Below are 18,088 nucleotides of genomic sequence, written 5' to 3' on the forward strand. Positions count from 1 at the left end.
TCAGTTATATGAGATACTAATTCGTCCAACGACTCAGAATTAGAATATGTAAAAGTTATCACTTCTTCTTCTACCAATTTATAGGTGTTATTGGGAGCAATCTAAGTAAAAAGCACAAAACTATAGAATGAAGATTTTTTTCTCCTAGAAGTTGTAGGTCATTATTCACAGTTCAGCCACTGGCTTCTTGCCCTGTTTCTTTCATCTATTTGTGATATTTACAACTTAAATTGTGGGGAATTCATATTTTTTACATGTAAAATAAAAGGATTGAATAAAAAGTTTTCTGACTTATAAAGGTTATTAATATAACTCTAATAAGTAGTGAGTGGTTTGTTTTCAACTCATCTGTGTTTCATGGATTTTTATCTCCTTTTTAAGCCAGAATTTCTGTCCCTTTTACTCCCAGTTATTGCTGTGTTGTTATCAGGGTGTCTGTGAACCTTTAATTATCATAGGTAAACCCCTTTTAGGCTTTCTTACTCTCCAACTCTCCTCAGTCATTACAGCTATAGCCTGGATCATTAGTGCAAGTCACATATGTCATTTACAGTTTTCTAGTAGCCATGTTTAAAACGGGAAATTAAGTATAATATTTTATTTGACCCAGTATATTTAAAATATGTTTCAACATTTAATATGTAAGCACTGAGATGTTTTGCATTCTTTGTTTTTTACTCTTTGAAACCCAGCGTGCATTTTATATACTTAGAATACATCTCAGTTTGTGCTAACCACATTTCAGGTATTCAGTAGCTACACATGTGGCTCTTGGCCAATGTGTTGAACAGTGTCATTGTAGATTAATGAATATTTAGGTAGTCAGTGGTTCACTTCCAGACTTGGGAACAAAATAATGATAGTAAAAGCTATGTGAGCTCTTGGATAAACAAGGATAATGTTTTCTTCTATCCTTCAGCACCTAGTATCTACCATGGTGCCTCATGTACATGATACACAGTCAATATTTGTTAAGTGAAGAATCTAAAAGTATAACAGTATAGGCTAGGTTTAATGAGTCTGAGAGGTAGATTTGACCCAAACATTCGTTTTATTTGTTAGGGTAGAGAACAATCCTAAACTCTTCTCTATTACCTTCAGAAACATGAAAACAGATACTCCTGAATTATCCTAGATGACCAATCAGATTCATCTGTTAATTCTCCGTATGTGTTAGGAAAAAAAGATTTAAATAAAATATTGAGGATATATCTTTTCTTAACCACTTCTAATACGGAAGAAAGAGAAACTAGCATTTAGGTAGTACACATTTTGTGCAGGTACTGTGTATGTGTGACTTCACATGTAATATTTAATCCAGATAAAAACCCTATAAGATATAAACATTTTTGTTATAATTATTACACACCTGGAAAACTTTTTTAGAATTGGTTTCACTTGAGTTTAAGTGTGACTTTCAGGATATGTGAGTGTCTGCTTTATACAGATTGCATAAGAACTTATAGGACTTTATTGTTGTTTTAAAAGTTTCTTTAATAATTATACAGATATTACTTATCCAGTAAGTCACTTCCAGGAAAATTCTGGCTTGATCAAAAGGAAGATGACAAAAATTACTTGAAGAGGTAAAATCAATTTATAATACTTTTAAAAGTCTGAATTGTATTTTTAAAAACTTCACAAACTTCCTTATTTTCTTTTTTCATGTGGTGCAGTCTGCAGAAAACAGCAAAAATCATGTATGTACTTATGTTTTATACTTTAAAATCTTCTTGATTAGTTAAAAATGGGAAAATTAAACAAGAAGTTATAGTTGGCCTGTGGAAAAATCCTCTTGACCTTGGATTTACAAAAATAGAAAATCAAAATTTCTTCTACAAATGTTGGAATATTACAAGATAATTTTGTTATATTATTTTTTTGTCAGAATCTTTATGGCCCTACATAGGCAATTTTATTAAACTATGGAAAAGGTGGTTTTCTAGGGATTTGTGGGGAAATTTTTTTAAGCTGCCCTCTCATAAATTATGAATTGACTTGACTTCTGTTGCCCTGTCAGTTAATTTTCATTTGTTTCAAATAAAACTTTAACCTGAATTTGTAGTTTTTAAAAATTATCTAGAGAAATTAAGACATCCTTTCCCTATAATTGAAGAAGGTTTGATGTTATTCAGTGTTTCTAAGTTTGCATGTTTATAATCCCTTAGAGGGTGGACTTGTAATTACTGAGAGTTTGAGCACTGAGTAGACTTTGGCTTTTGCATTTTGCTGAACAAGCAACAACAACTAAAAACTGAAGTTAAAGAAAAGATTAATGGTTCACGTCAATTAAATTAGTTGGCTTCATCTCAATTTTATTTTTAATTTCTTAATGTCCTGCATTTCAAAAGCAGTAATTATAATGTCATAGTACTTTTACCTCTTTTCCAGCTTGATATTTACACAGATTTACATAGAAGAATCAGATGATATTTCTGGAGCCAGTTTTATCTCTGACAAGCCTCTCAGGTTTTGGAGATGTGTTAACATTTGCTGCTTTGTGTCCAATCTAAAGACGCCAATTTGTTATCACACTGACTTCCTTTGATGTCTTTTAGTGTTATCTTCACTCCGAGCCAAGGATTATGTCTTTGGGGACTCCTGTCCTGAGCTAGAGAAGTATATAAGACAGGGTAAATCTGGTCCCCCAGGTGGAGGCTGAGGCCTGCTTTTTCTTCTCTTCTTTTTAATTCTTAGACTCAAAAAGTATTAAGTTTAGCCTATGACTATCTATAACCTTTAGCTGCATAAATATGGAATGTTCCATTTCAGAAATTTTTTTGCAATTCCTCTTTTTCCCCTCAGGGTACACTCTCCTACAAAACCAGCCAGTTACTCAGTAAAGTGGACGATAGAAGAAAAAGAGCTGTTTGAACAAGGGCTGGTAAATAGAGCAATTTTTAATTTATAGTGAAATAATTCTAGAAGCAAATATTGATAGAATTATAAGGTTAAATTAATTTATAGAGACTGAAAATTTCATTTTAATTACAGTAATCACATTTATAGTTTTTCTGTAGTTAAATGGTGTAGTTAGTTAGAATGGTTATGTTTAGTGTAGTATGAGAGAATTCCTTTTATCTCATACTTAAGTTACTAAAATATTAAAATATTAATAGACTTGACTCAATATTTTAGATAGTTTTTCACCCCTTTTTTGGTACTAATAAAACCCAAGAAATTGTACTGTATCTTTATACGTTTTACCAACCACCTGGATTGAAAGGCAAACTTATTTAATTACCTGATCTTTTCTCTTGGGGAAAAAACTTGTATATTTGGAACAATCTGGGTGATCAGCTGAGTTTTTTTCAATTCCGATTTTGGCACTTGGGCACACAATCTAAATATTTTAGTGGATATAGTTAAAGACCAGAAACATTCCTTTTGCATGAATGTTTCACTGAGATCTATTTAAATGTCCACAGTTGCATAATGGAAAAAAAAATATACACAAGTTTCTAATTATGAGGAAGTGCCTTAATATAATGAAACTTAACAAAATATGCAGGAATTTTTTTAACTGTCTATAGTAGATTATATTTTTTTCTTTAAGGTACATATTACCCAATATTATATTAATTAATTTTGAAATTATATATATTTATATATTATATATGTAGAATATTTATGTAATATTATGTAGTATTCATGAATGTAAATTGAAACATAGTTTAAAAACTACAGAAACTATTTTGAGGGTTATATCTCCTGAGATTTTTCTCCTTTACTTTTGATGCTTTCTATACTGATATTTTAGTCCGTTGTGTGATTATCATTTCTATAATCTGATTAGCCAGTCATATATTTAAGATTGCTGACAACTTTGGTGTTTGGTCCATTATCAAAGATCAGAATATACACACAAATGGATTGTGAATTTTGGGGTTGTTATTGTTGATACTGGTGGTAGTTATAGAGGCTTAGCTCCATGGTTCAAAACTCAAATGGCACCTAAAGTTGTAGGCTGTTAAGTCTCCTTCTGACTCCTATCTCACCTTTAGTTTTCTTTGCCTGTCACCTGTTCTTGTGAATCCTTCCACAGATAATTTGTCCCTATAAAAGCAAGTGTCTTTATTTAGGTACATATGTAGATATCTATATCTATCTATGTATATATAAAGAGATATTTTTAACCTAAAATATTTTCCCACAAAAATACATGGAAACATTGGTTGTATTTTCAGCCTTGGTAACCCATTAGTAACATTTGCTTGTAATCTGAATTCTCTCAGGCTTGAGAGTAGGAAATTATGTGGTACTGAATGATGGAAGATTTTTTCCTTCTTGTCCCTTTGCTCTATTTTTAAATTAATGAATGTTTTCTTTGCTTCTCTTGTTAGTGTCCCCTCTCCAATTTTCATAGTGCCCAAGCCCCTAGAGTCCTAACTAGTCACACATTATCCAGATCTTTCCTGTTTCCAAAAGTGCTTCATGCTACCAAATTACATGTTGGCCTTCATTACACAGTGTGTGCTCAGTCACTCAGCTGTGTCCGACTCTCTGCGACCCAATGGACTGTAGCCCGCCAGGCTTCTCTGTCCATGGGATTTTTCAGGCAACAGTACTGGAGCAGGTTGCCGTCCTTCTCCAGGAGATCTTCCTGACCCAGGGATCAAATCCGCTTCTCTTGCACCTCCTGTATTGGCAAGCAGATTGTTTACCACTGCGCCACCTTGGGAAGCCCTTAGCACATAATACAGATGACTAAATCTTCAGGAAGTTGATCTCAGGTGTTAGTTAAGAACTATCGTAAGTTATTAATTTATACTTACTGATTTTCTCAGAAGTACTTTCAGTTTTAAGAAATTGTCCATATGTCAGATTTTCTATTAAATACCAGAAATAAGTATGTACGTTAAGGTTTATCATTTAGGTCAGGACAATTTATTGCCATTAGTCATGATTCTCTGGCATGTAAATCTGGCCCTGAAATCAACTTCTCTGAGTTGTTATATTTTTTTTTTTTTTCTTTAGATAGTTTTAGGAAATCTCAAAAAAGATTGTTGAGCTTCTTTGGAAAATGGAGAGTATCTTGTGTTAGAGATAATGTAAAGGAGATTTATGTATCAAATGATAGCCTTGATAATTAAAAATACTGTCTAGTTTTAAAATTACACTGCATTCCTGTCTGTACTTGAAAACACACCAGAGCTCCCTCAAGTTCTCAGTTTTTCCCTTCACAGTTTCAATGTTAGTAGATACACAGCCTTTGAAAGTGAAGGGATGTAGGGAGGTGTTGGCTGAAGATCACTTTATTTGTGATTCAATCTTTTAAGTCAGTTTACTGTGATATCTGAACAGTGTAAAAGTTAGAATATGTAATAGATATTTTAATATGGAATCTGAGTAAGAAAATTTTTTTGAAATTAGTGTTGGAACATAGTCAATTGATTCTATAATTGGAAAATAAAAAATACAACCCATCTCCCTTTCAATGCACTTTTTTGTTGAGTTATCCTTAATTTTCTAACATCATAATGTAGAATACTAATACATACTGTAGAAGTACATAGAAGTGATGGATCTTCATTTAGATAGCTATAAAAAGAAATTTCTAAATCATCTGGCTTTCAGAAGGCAAGATTCAAAGAGAAGATTGTGGGCTTTGATTTTAAGGGTCTTAACTATATATGAGACTTGTGTGCTTCAGAAAACAAAAATAGATCATTTTAGTTTTTTTTTTTAATATGGCAGTAATTTGGAATGTTAATTAAGCTAATCAAAAGCAATTTCTTTTCCATTTTGATAACATAGGCTAAATTTGGCCGAAGGTGGACCAAAATTGCAAAGCTAATTGGAAGTCGCACTGTTTTACAAGTGAAGAGTTATGCCAGACAGTACTTTAAAAATAAGGTAAGCAGGATATAAATATCAATGTATTGAGTATTCCTGTTAAATTGGTATTATTATGTTACTCCACTTAATTTCATGCAGTTAAGTAGGGCAAATTTTAGTTGCTCAAAAACATCCTACAAAGCAAATAGTATTCCAAAGAGAACACTTTAGAGGTCATTGCTTCCTGGAAAATTTTTTTCCTTTTTAAATATTTGCATTAAACTTTTAAGAATTATTAGAACTTAGGGGCCAAAAATGCTAACATGATTCTAAAATCTTTTTAATAGCAATGAAACTTGTACAATTATTATGAAGAACTGTCTGAAAACTCTAATAAACTGCAGTGTTCGAAAATGTACAGTTACGGTCTAATTCCTTAGTCTTGAAAGTAATTTGTGCTGTATTCAACCATGTACTGCTGATGTTTAGAATTTCTCTAATATGTTCTGCTTGAGTACTGAAAGCATAATTATATAGAATTTGAAAGTGTCTTAAGTGAAATTTGGTGCTTTCTTTTCATGTAAATTGGGTTGACCCTTGAACAAAACAGGCTTGAACTGAGCTGATCCACTTATATGTGGATTTTTTTCAATAGTCAGTAATACAGCACTGCACAATCCACTGAGGTGGAATTGCAGATGTGGGACTGCAGATACTAAGGAACCACAAAAAGTGCAGGCCAACTTTAAGTTATATACAGATTTTCAACTGTATGGAGGGTTGGTGCCCCTAACCCTCTGTTTGTTCAAGAGTCAGCTGTATTGGGTTTTACCTTGTATACAAGACTTATCTAATTTAGTGTCATTTGGTCATAGGCAGTAAGTAATGGAATGAATTCATTGTAAATCAATCAGTCTGCTTCCTCTTTTAATCAGCAAAAGCATTTTCCAAACAGCCTACTAAGGTCAAGGTATTACGAGACAGAATAAGCCTAATTTAGTTACTCTTACCCATGCTTCTCAGGCTGGTATGTGTAGGACTTCTTGCAGTGTCAGTTTTATTCTGAGGCTTGAGATGAAAGGGTACATTTTAATATTAAAAGAAACATTGATATATAATGAAATAACAATGCAAAATTTTGTCTGAAATTTTAAGCTAAAAACAAGAGACTTCAAATAAATAGCCAGGTTGTTAAAGGCTATTTCAGGCTAAATGTCCAAATTTCCTTTTCCCTCCTGCTACCCTTTCCTTTTCCTCTACATAGTAAGCCAGTTAACTACAAATACAGTATCCTCGGAGTCTGTTGTGATAAAGGATCTATACATAATCTCTTTTCAGGAGCTGTTATATTTTGGGTGTGTTAGTCATTTGCATGATTTTTCAAAATTACATGTAACAAAAGATTTTATTTCAAATCATATGTACTCGTTAGCATTCATTTTCTTTTCCTTATTGCATTACAACATATTTATGTTTATAATAGCAGATATGATAGTGTCATGTCTTAAATTATAAGCTCTATAATATTAGAGCTATGTTAAATGAACATGCAAAAGCCAGTTTGTTTCTATTTGTATTTAAATGAAAGATGATTTTAATTTACTCAGTAAATATATGTGAGTTTAACTAAAAGGAGTTTTTAGCATTATAAAAAATGATCTGCTGAGGTATCAGATATTCTGAGAAATAAACCTTCGCAATATCTTAAAAATATCTTGTATGATGGTTTTTGGTTAATTCTCTATGGTTGATCTGAGGTAGATTCCCATTTTAAACTTCATACTGAAAATTAAGTATTAATAGTAGGTCATAATTATTTGATTAATCAAAGTCACCAGACCATGAGTGAGTCAAGTATATTTATGGAAATTTGAAATGATGATCTTTTACATTTAAAATGTAGTTGTAACCCCTTCAGAAAAAGCTCAGTAAAGATATACCATTGACATGTACTCAGTTTAATAACTTTGTATCTTATTTTTTGTGTGTGCCAGTGATGACATTTTAAAAATGTTAATATTATGGAGATTTTATCTTGATTTTTAATAAGGTAAAATTAGATGGTCCAGAAAAGGAAACACCAAACCAGAAGAATAGCAGTGGCTTCCAGATGAAAAATGAAAATGAAGGCACAAAGGCGTGGACACCATCAGGTTTAAGGGGACATGCTGATCCCAACTTGAATGCTGTAAAAATTGAAAAATTATCCGATGATGAAGAAGTAGACATCACAGATGAGACTGATGAGTTGACTTCACAAGGTCCCCAAAAGGATCTTAGCAGTGATCTCTTGTTAGACATCTCTAATAATAAAAGATCTGAAACCAGTAAAGGACTGGTTTCTGACAGCCAAGAAGATCCCATTTCTAAATCTTCCAAGGAGTATCTTCAGAATATAAAGCAAGGTGAGATGGAAACACTTTCAGGCTCAGGAATTAGACTTTGGGCTGAAAATTACAACACCGGTGACCAAAAATTAACTGAATTAAATGATGAGAAATGTGATAAGCTGATGAAGAACTGTGATAAACATGATGGGAATGGAATACTAGATGATGCCAGACAGTTGCCTTCTCCAGAGCCTTGTGAAATTCAGAAAGACTTGAGTGATAATGAATTGCTTTTTCATTCTTCCTGCCAAATGGAGGAGGAGAGCCAAGAGGAAGAAGAGCTTAAGCCACCAGAACAAGAAATAGAAGTTGATAGAAATATCATTCAAGAAGAAGAAAAACAAGCAATTCCTGAGTTTTTTGATGGGCGCCAAGCTAAAACACCAGAACGCTATTTGAAAATTAGGAATTATATTTTGGATCAGTGGTAAGGAAAAATTGTATTTTAGATGCTATTTTAAAGCTTATGATACTCTAAAGTATGTACATGTGCCTATGCGGAATTTAGTATTTTACAGTCCTAGTGTTCCAGAGAGCTTTAACATATTAATACATTTCAGTAGGCAAGACTTGGTTTCTTATAGTAAAACCGTTTGAAAGTTTTGGGCAGTGTTGTCATCTATAGCTATCTTAACCCATCTGTTACTTCATTAGAGTCAGTGGTCCTAAAAGAAAAGGGATAAATCATTACCTTAAAAAGCAGTTTCGTAGGACAATGTTAGGAAGATATAGAAAACACTACTGAACTGGAAGAGGGGAAGAATGTCTATCTTAGTGTATGGTTTACTTTGGAGTACAAAGAGAAAACTTTGGTGTTAAGGATAGTATCACTTAATGTGGCTTGATTTCAGAAACTATTCTAAAAATCTGCCTTAAATGCTTTTGACTTTGAACTTGTGACATAATGTGTTAATAATTCCTTTATCAGAATATAGGAGTTTTTTTATATATTCAGTATACCCTCTAAATTGTCAGTACCTTTTATTTGAGTTACTTAGTGAGGGATGGGGAACAAGCCAAAAAACTTTCCACCTTATTGGCTTAAGTGCTCTGAAAGTGATTTGCATTTTTCGTAATAGTTTAATTAAGACATCATCAAACATTCATGATTGTTACTGCTTCAGGAGCTATGAAATTGTGTAGAGCCATCTTTACAGAGGGCTTCTGTTCTGACCTAGGAAGATTACCAAAGGAAAAAACCAGTAACTTTCATTTTACCCACATAATATTAAGCATTTTGACATCTAAAGAAAACCCTATTCTAAAAGAAAAAAATTTTTTTTCTCACTCTTAACTCTTAGTTATTTTGCAAATGATTGAGGTTGGGAAAATGCTAAGTGAGGGTGGTATCAAAATAAAAGAATACCTATAAGGAACCACTCCTGACATTTACATAGTGTTTTATAGTTTACAGAGAGCTTTTCTGTATCTGAGTGCTCACAAAATCCTGTAAACTAGGCAGGTGGTGTTTTCTCTCTAATATAATGAACTTGAGACCAGGAGAGGTTTAGGGACTGCCTTGGATTATACAGACGGGTTGTTGACAAAAGAAGGACTTCAATGCAAGTCTCGACTCTGTAAATCACTCTTTCCATTATTCTACATTACCTAGTTCACATTTAAAACAGACAAATTAAATTAAATCTCCCCTGGTATCTAATTTTGTTTTTGGAAATAAGAGCATGAATGGCCAAAATTGAAGTACTTGAAAATAATGGCTAAATCAAAAGTGTCTATGTAAATTATCAAAGACAATTTAATGTTACTTTAATCAAATTTCATTTGTTACTTTGAATTTTGGATTTACAAGGCAGAATAATTTATATGGGTAGCATAAATTATATGGCAATAGTTTCCTAATGTCATTGCCTTAGTTATGAAACCAGTTAAATATTGCTGTTTCAGTACAATGATTTAGCTGAACAGTATGAAAGCAAAAAGAAATGTTTTGAACAGGAACTCAAACCTATTCTCTTCAGAAATAGAACAGAGTATTTAGAGACTGGAGGCGGTGTTAAAAAAAAAAAAATTGAAGTGTTCAAGTTTTAAAGATAAAAAAAGCCCTGCTAGATTTGTTTGTAGCTAGAAGATCCTTTCCATAAAAGCACATGCAATTGACTCCCTGTTTAGGGGACTATTTTATTAAAATAGTAACCAGTATCATTGAATACTTACTAAATGCCCTACATTGTATTTATCTCTAGTCCTCTTTGACAGCCTTGTTCTCATGTTACAGATGAGAGAAATGAAGTTGAGAGAGGGAACAGAGCTTGTTCCAGGTCACATTAGGTGGAGGTGATTCCAGAGAATGCAGTCTTGACCTATTATTTTCACACTTAACCACTCTGGGCCTTGACTGACTTTTCACACTGCCTGGAATGCTTTTCCCCACTGGATTTTGGTGAATCTCACTTCCTCTTCTCTTTCAGTTCTGCTCAAGGGAGATTAGACGCCACCTTTCTCTACCCTGAGTCTACAATAGCTCACATATCTCCTCCCTCTCATTCTCTTACCCTGTATTTTATATATCTTATAGAACTTTCTTACCAGTGAAAATATTATGTTTTTATTTGTGTTTTGTCTCGCCTCTCCCCACCCCCCATGATAAATGTAGGCTCCATGTTCATTGTTAATTGTTTTGTCTCTTCTGCTTAGAACAATGCTTGGAATACAGAGATAGATTGAAAGAATGAATCATCATTATATCATAAACAGATATTTCTAGAGGCCTTACCATTTGTTCAGTGCTGCACTAATACTAAACTCTTTGTTGAAAGCCTTTTGATTTGTGTAATATTAATTAGACCAGTATGGTTTATAGATTGATGGTTTTTTGGTCTCTAGCATACCCTGCCCATTCCAGCTTTCCTGCCTTCCTTTGTGTAGTGTGTTTACTTTTCATTCAGGACACACTGAAGTCCCACCTTATTGGAACTTCTGGTATCCTCCCCCATCCCAGATGATCAGTACTTTTACCCTCACTGACCTTCAGAATTTATGATTTTAAACTTGGTTTCTGCTTAGGTCTTTCTTGACCACCCTATCTAAAATAGTCTGCACCTCTCTGCCCTACTGTATCCTCTTATCCTTCTTCTGTCTTGCTAGCACTGTTGCTGCCTGACAATACAGTATATGTTATTCATTCATTTATTGACTTACTAGAATGTAAGGTCTGAAACTTCAGAAACTTCAGATTCATCTCTGTATCTGTGCCTAGAACAGTGCCTGATACGTAGGACACAAAATACATATTTGTAGCATAAAGATTGAGGAATTCTATGTTGTGTAATATATCTGAACACTCAGTGTATAAAGTCTGTGTTTGAATCCTGTCACTTCCTTAACAAAGTGCTTCAATTTCTGTTACCTTCTTATTTCTTCATCTCAAAAGTGAGAATAGTACAATCTACTTTGTAGAGTTGTATATAACCCTGAGTCTGGCATCTGTTATAAGTACTCAGTAATTGCTTGCTACTCTTACTAAGTTCCATTACTAAGACTTTATGTTGTACCATCTAGCGTGGTGATTTAGTTGTTATTCAGTCGCTCAGTCGTGTCCAACTCTTTGCAACACCATGGACTGCAGCATGCCAGGCTTCCCTGTCCTTCACCATCTCCTGGAGCTTGCTCAGACTCATGTCCATGAGTCGGTGATGCCATCCAACCATCTTGTCCTTTGACCCCTTTTACTGCCTTCAGTCTTTCCCAGCATCAGTGAGGAATGTGAAAGTGAAAGTCACTCAGTTGAATCCAACTCTTTGTGACTCCGTGGACTGTATACTATATACAGGCCAGAATACTGGAGTGGATAGCCTTTCTCTTCTCCAGCCGATCTTCCTGACCCAGGAGTGAAACCGGGGTCTCATGCCTTGCAGGCGGATTCTTTACCAACTGAGCTATCTGGGAAGCCCTCCCAGCATCAGGGTCTTTTCTAATAAGTCTCCTCTTCATGTCAGGTGACCAAAGTATTTAGTAATTGTTTTATTATGTAAGCCTCTTCTTTCTTTCAGTCCTTGGGTGTTTCTTGATTCTTGAGCATGGAATATAGTATCTTTTCCACTGAGAGCACTTAACATTACTGGCATGATGATTAAAACTAATATATAACTTTTAAGCATTTATAACATAGCTTGTAATTAAAAGATGCTGTCCAGCAAAGTTAAAGTAGATGAGCCTAAGCAATGTATTAAAATTTGGAATGTCTAATACTAAGCATTTTCAACATATTATAAATGTGCCCTTTTTATTCAAAGATTGAGGCTTGCATTTGGAGTTTAATGTTGGGGAAGAAATGATACTTGTAAAAGTCACACTGTACTTGTTAATGAGTGTATCATTGAAAAGTATTTTATTTCAAAAAAAAGTACACTTGGGTATTATGTATTAGTGTTGTATTTACTACACATTTACATATTGAGAAGGGGGTACACTTTAAAAATATTTCAAGTATTAAAAGTTTCCCCCAGAAGTCTTCTTTTATGTTTTTATTCATCCAAAATAATTGTACTTCCATCTCTTAGGGAGATATGCAAACCGAAATACTTAAATAAGACCTCAGTACGTCCTGGCCTGAAGAACTGTGGGGATGTTAATTGTATTGGACGGATTCATACATACCTCGAGTTGATAGGAGCAATCAATTTTGGATGTGGTAAAAATAAAAACCCAACAACATCTTTTTACTCAACGTTTTTTATCCTTACAGCACCCATTAATTTCTTTGATAGTCAGAATTCAAGTAGATTTAGTATTGATAGAGAGTACAGAAAGTGTATAGAATAAATGTGTTTATACACATTTATAGAATAAATGTGTATAAAGGTGTTATAGAATAAATGTATTGAGATTTTGTTTTAAAACAGATTTTTGTTGATAAACCATATTTCCTTTTAACCTGCAGTCAAAATTGGTGATTTTAAAGGAAAAATATTAAGTTTAAGTAGTAGAAATGATTTACAGATGCACTTCTTTGTCAAGTAAAGGAAATTTTATAAAAAGTCCAATCAAAGCCCATTTAATTTGGAAATACTGTATTACTGCTAGACATATTGTCTAGCGGTATTTAAATAAAATAATTTATGTGCCTTTTTACTTAAATGTAATAAAAGTGCCAAAATATTTTTTGTGGTAGAAAGTTTCTTTCACCCTAGTTTTTCTCAAATGTAAAATCATGCATATTTTTAATGTATTCTGCCCTTTTATTGAATTAACATGACATAATTTTGAAGAAAGATAATAGTTATAATAGTTGGAAAGTGATAAGTTAATTAGAATGTTGTAATCCATGATTTGAGTGGAGTATATTCTGTGTTCTGTGTCTATGAAAAGACAACCAGAAAACTTCCTACCAGAGATTATTTCATTTCATGTAGAGATAGATAGAATTTACAGTCTGCCCTGGGATCTGTTCTTCATTTCAGTGTCTTTTCTTGCCTAAAACAAGGTACCAGGACTGGCTTTATAGGAAAACTAAGATGTCATAGCTTCCCTAGCCACGCAAAGAAAAGTGAAATCATGTTTACTGTATTAGAATACCAAAATTAGCAAAGTGGGCTTAGCACTCATTTAAACAGAAATTAAACAACTGACCCATTTCCTGAGTGTTTCATTTTATTGATATTTCCCTGTGAGAACAGCATTACTTTCATGTGAGAACTACCAGGAACACATCAGATGTGTACTGTGGAATAAGATAGAAACACAGATACGTAAAAAAACTTAGAAATTGGCTTATAATTGTAGATGTGTCTTCCCATTGGATAAATAATTCTATAAAATAATAGATTATTGTGTTTTTTCTGGATTCCAACAGAACAGGCTGTGTATAACAGGCCACAACCAGTTGACAAAGTACGAATCAGAGACAGAAAAGACACTGTAGAAGCGTACCAACTTGCCCAGCGTCTGCAGTCTATGGTAAGCAGTCCCGTGTCTCCCTAAATGATGGCTGAGTAAGCTGTGCCTACTTCTCTTCACCTGTCCAACAAATGGCCATCTAGTAGAAGATGTTTTCTTTCACCCAGGCCATTCACTTTTCTGTCTTCATTCAGTTTCATGTTAATTTGTAGGCAAAAAACAAAACCCCCAAATCTAAAAATCATTCACAAACTTTACACAGAAGTATGATGTTTTGCTTAAAGTGGTCTTAGACTGCTTCATTTTGATATCCATATCTAACATATCTTTTAAAACCATACATTTAAGCTCTTTTTTTTTTTTAAGCTCTTTTTTTCTTTCCATTTTCTTTTTGTTTGCTTAAAATTCTTGCCATAAGATTTAGCTTTTTGGAAGAGCTGTTCAAAATATTTTAGTCTTTTTTAATTCTTGAGGTTAATGAGTTTTACAGGCTTCCATGGTGGTTCAGTGGTAAAGAATCCGCCTGCCAATGCAGGAGCCGAAGATTCAATGCCTGGGCCAGGAAGATCCCCTGGAGAAGGAAAAGGCAACCCACTCCAGCATTCTTGCCTGGGAAATTCCATGGACAGAGAATCCTGGTGGGCTGCAGTCTGTGAGGTCACAGAAAAGTCAGACATGACTGAGCAGCTAAACGGCAACAAGTTTTACAGTGTTTTAAAATGCATGCATCTTATTTTAAAAATAGGTGATCCAACAAGTCTCCCAAAAGGCAGAGTCATGCTGTGGTCTTGTTGGCTTTTACTAATTGTTGCTGTTGTTTCGTTGGTAAGTTGTGTCTGACTCTTCTGCTACCCTATGGACTCTAACCTACCAGGCTCCTCTATGGGATTTCCCGGGCAGGAATACTGGAATGGGTTGCCATTTCCTTTTCCAGGGCTTTACTAATAAAATAAGTGAAATTGGTAATAGGTAAGGTAAATAGAAAAGAATAGAAGATGAAAGAGCAGGTTTTTTTCCTCAGAGTATTTAGGCTATAAAACATGTCTACCCTAGATTGTTTGTTTTTGTTTTTTTTTAAAGAAAGGATGTTTTCATGTACAGTTGCTGGAGTTGATGCTAGTCATACATATTCCTAAGTCTCAGATGCAATTATTTTGCTTCTAGTTTTCATTATTATACCTCTAGCTGTGTGCTCTTGCTAGTCTACTATGAAGTCATTTTTGTGGTGGTTCTTCTTGGCCCTAAAAAATATTCTTTTCCTATAGTGTAACTCCAATATGGTGAAAGGAAATGAAAATTAAAGGAGAAATCAGAATAAAATTTCAAAAATCATCACTTATTTTTGAGCAGAATGCTAATAACATTGAACATAATAAAATATAGTCAGGCATTGCTGATCAGGGATTACAATAATTTAATGGAGAAATTGATGTTTAGAAAATTATCGTTTTGGTTTTATATATTAATGTGCTGTGATTTCTCCAAGCTAATCTTGTTACCTTTTGCTTTATTTTTAATTTCATAACAGCGCACAAGGAGACGCAGAGTCCGAGACCCTTGGGGAAATTGGTGTGATGCAAAAGACTTGGAGGGACAGACGTTTGAGGTAACTTTGATCCCTTCAGGTGACTCAGAAGTAAAAATTGTTTTGTCAGTATACATTTGTGTATCTTCAACGTCACATATTACACTTGTTTTATATGTCTCCATGTATAGGTCTCTTTCCCATGTTAATTTGTTTGTCTAAAAGTCATCAATAAACAACAAAGAAAAAGATATTGAGGATGCAGTTAACTAGAAGTTTGACTGATTTTCAGAACTGTCATTATCTGTCCCAGTATTCTGGTCTTTAGCTCCAAAATATCTGTCAACATGCCAGGGAGTTGTGCCCTGTTCATTTCAGTGAACAGTTCTTGAATGATGTTCTGATATACCAATTAAAATGTCGTTCCGAGCATTAGACATAAATTGAATTACAAATATTGAAGTATTATATCTACTAACAAAACTTATAGTTCTATAAAGAAACATAGGCAGTGAATTATGTATATACATGCGTGCACACACACACCTTCTATTACTATATAATCTGTTTGTGAACAGCCAGTGCACGTTAAATGGGAAGAATGTATGAATGTGTATCACTGGCTTCGTTATATTGGGTAACTGTATTGAATCTCAGGGTTTCATTTATAATCCCCTCAAAGGTTGAATTAAATGAAATAAAATGTATGAAGGTCCTAATACTCAGTATCAGTAAGTCTTACATATACCAGGTATTCAATAAATGTTAGTTCTCTTCTTTCTCTCTTCCCTATTCCCTGCCCCCAGCCTCACACCTGAGCATTATTCTAGGCACAGCAATTGGTCACACATGGTCCCTGCCTTGAAGGAATTTACATTTCTAGTAGGAAAGATAAAACCTTTGGTGAGTTCCAACAAATTGGTTCCAAGAAATAAAAATTGACTTAACAGGTATGATCAGGGTAGGTTTCACAGAAGAAGTGATGTTTCATCTGTTACTTAGGGAATGAGCAAGAGAATCTCAAAATGTGTAAATGTAGATGAGGGACTCTTGGCTGAAAGAACGTCTAAGTAAAGGTATAGACATGTACCAGACTTGGGAAAATACCAGATATAGTCTGGAAACGGTATGTAGTTCACATGAGCTGGAGTATAAGACTGATACACGAGTGTGTGCTTAGTCGTTTCAGTCGTGTCCGACTTTGCGACCCCATGGACTCTAGCCTACCAGGCTCTTCTGTCCATGGGTTGCTATGACCTGCTCCAGGAGATCTTCCCAACCCAGGGATCAAACCCATGACTCTTGTCTTCTGCACTGGTGGGTGGGTTCTGTACCACTAGTGCCACCTGGGAAACCCAATAAGACTGGTAGTAGATATGAAATGAGAGTCATTTTATTTTATATTTTTGTAGGATTTACTATGTTAGACACTACTCTCAGTGTTTCACAAGCATTAATTCATTTAGTCTTCACAGTAACATCATAGTGGTGTTATTATTATTGTTCCCATTTTAAAGATGAGGAAAACAAACACAGAAAGCTTCAGTAACTTGACCAGAGTCACCCAGCCAGTGTGAGGCAGAGCCAGGCGTTGTCTCTGCAGAATCTGTGCACATTAGCTTTATGCTGTGATGTCTCTTTATTAATTCTCCCTTCAGTGGTTGATGGATGCTTTGATCAAATGGTTGCATTTTTTTTTTTTTAGCATCTCTCTGCTGAGGAGTTGGCAAGAAGAAGAGAAGAGGAAAAATGCAAACCTGGTAAACCTTCAAAAGTACCAAGACCAACAAAAAGGTATAATGTGACAATATGCAAGTATGATTTTGTTAATAATCATAAATGATTAGAAAACATATGGAAGGACTATCTGATGTTGCAACATTATTTTGTTCACTTATTAAGTTTAAAAATACTGCTGAAATTTAAGAATTTTTTTATTTCACTGATTGTTAATTTGGGAGACCATAAGCAAAAGTTTTAATTTATTCATGTTCAATAAATATAGGATCCAACATATGTTGTGAGGGCCTTGTTTATGACAGGTGGTTATTTAACTCCTTAGACATTATAAACCAGTAACCTCATGAAATGACTAGTTCCCTCTTTGGTTGGTGCTGAATGTTAGTGAGGGTCTTTTTTTTTTTTTTAATATAAAATATGTAGTTTGTAACATTAAGGGTCGCTGTATAAATTAAATGCCTTGATTTTCTAGACCCTCACTTCTTGCAGATGACCCATGAAACAGACTAGTTTTGTCAGTGTCCCTTTTAAAACAAGATATCCAGGAACACCTCTTGGTTATTTTCAGTGGAAAGAGCCCTAATACTCAGCAGTTAGATGTTCCTGAGTAAGTTACATAATGCCTTTATAAGCCTAAGGTCCTCATTTATAAAATAATAACTTTAACAATTAGCACTGTTAGCTATGTTTTAAGCATATCATATATATTAACTCATTTAATCCTCATAACAACCCTATGAAGTAGTTAATATAATCATTCCCATTTTATAGATGAGGAAACTGAGAGGCACAGAGAGGT

General features: G+C 34.0%; 1 protein-coding gene across 4 annotated transcripts in view; it reads left to right on the plus strand.

Moving 5' to 3' along the window:
* The window catches only part of MYSM1 (Myb like, SWIRM and MPN domains 1), a 39,348-nt gene that overhangs the window by 6,357 nt on the left and 14,903 nt on the right, over positions 1 to 18,088 (plus strand). For 3 of the 4 annotated variants that reach the window (XM_065912085.1, XM_065912102.1, XM_065912094.1), the window contains exons 4-12: positions 1,509 to 1,586; positions 1,677 to 1,700; positions 2,806 to 2,884; positions 5,758 to 5,856; positions 7,829 to 8,595; positions 12,689 to 12,819; positions 13,981 to 14,084; positions 15,553 to 15,630; positions 17,255 to 17,343. In XM_065912085.1, the coding sequence (XP_065768157.1) occupies positions 1,509 to 1,586; positions 1,677 to 1,700; positions 2,806 to 2,884; positions 5,758 to 5,856; positions 7,829 to 8,595; positions 12,689 to 12,819; positions 13,981 to 14,084; positions 15,553 to 15,630; positions 17,255 to 17,343 (1,449 nt within the window). The remainder of the gene's footprint in view (positions 1 to 1,508; positions 1,587 to 1,676; positions 1,701 to 2,805; positions 2,885 to 5,757; positions 5,857 to 7,828; positions 8,596 to 12,688; positions 12,820 to 13,980; positions 14,085 to 15,552; positions 15,631 to 17,254; positions 17,344 to 18,088) is intronic. The other variant, XM_065912112.1, reaches the window with a different exon arrangement.

This window comes from Muntiacus reevesi, chromosome 1, assembly GCF_963930625.1.
Source record: "Muntiacus reevesi chromosome 1, mMunRee1.1, whole genome shotgun sequence".
NCBI classification, from domain to species: Eukaryota; Metazoa; Chordata; class Mammalia; order Artiodactyla; family Cervidae; genus Muntiacus; species Muntiacus reevesi.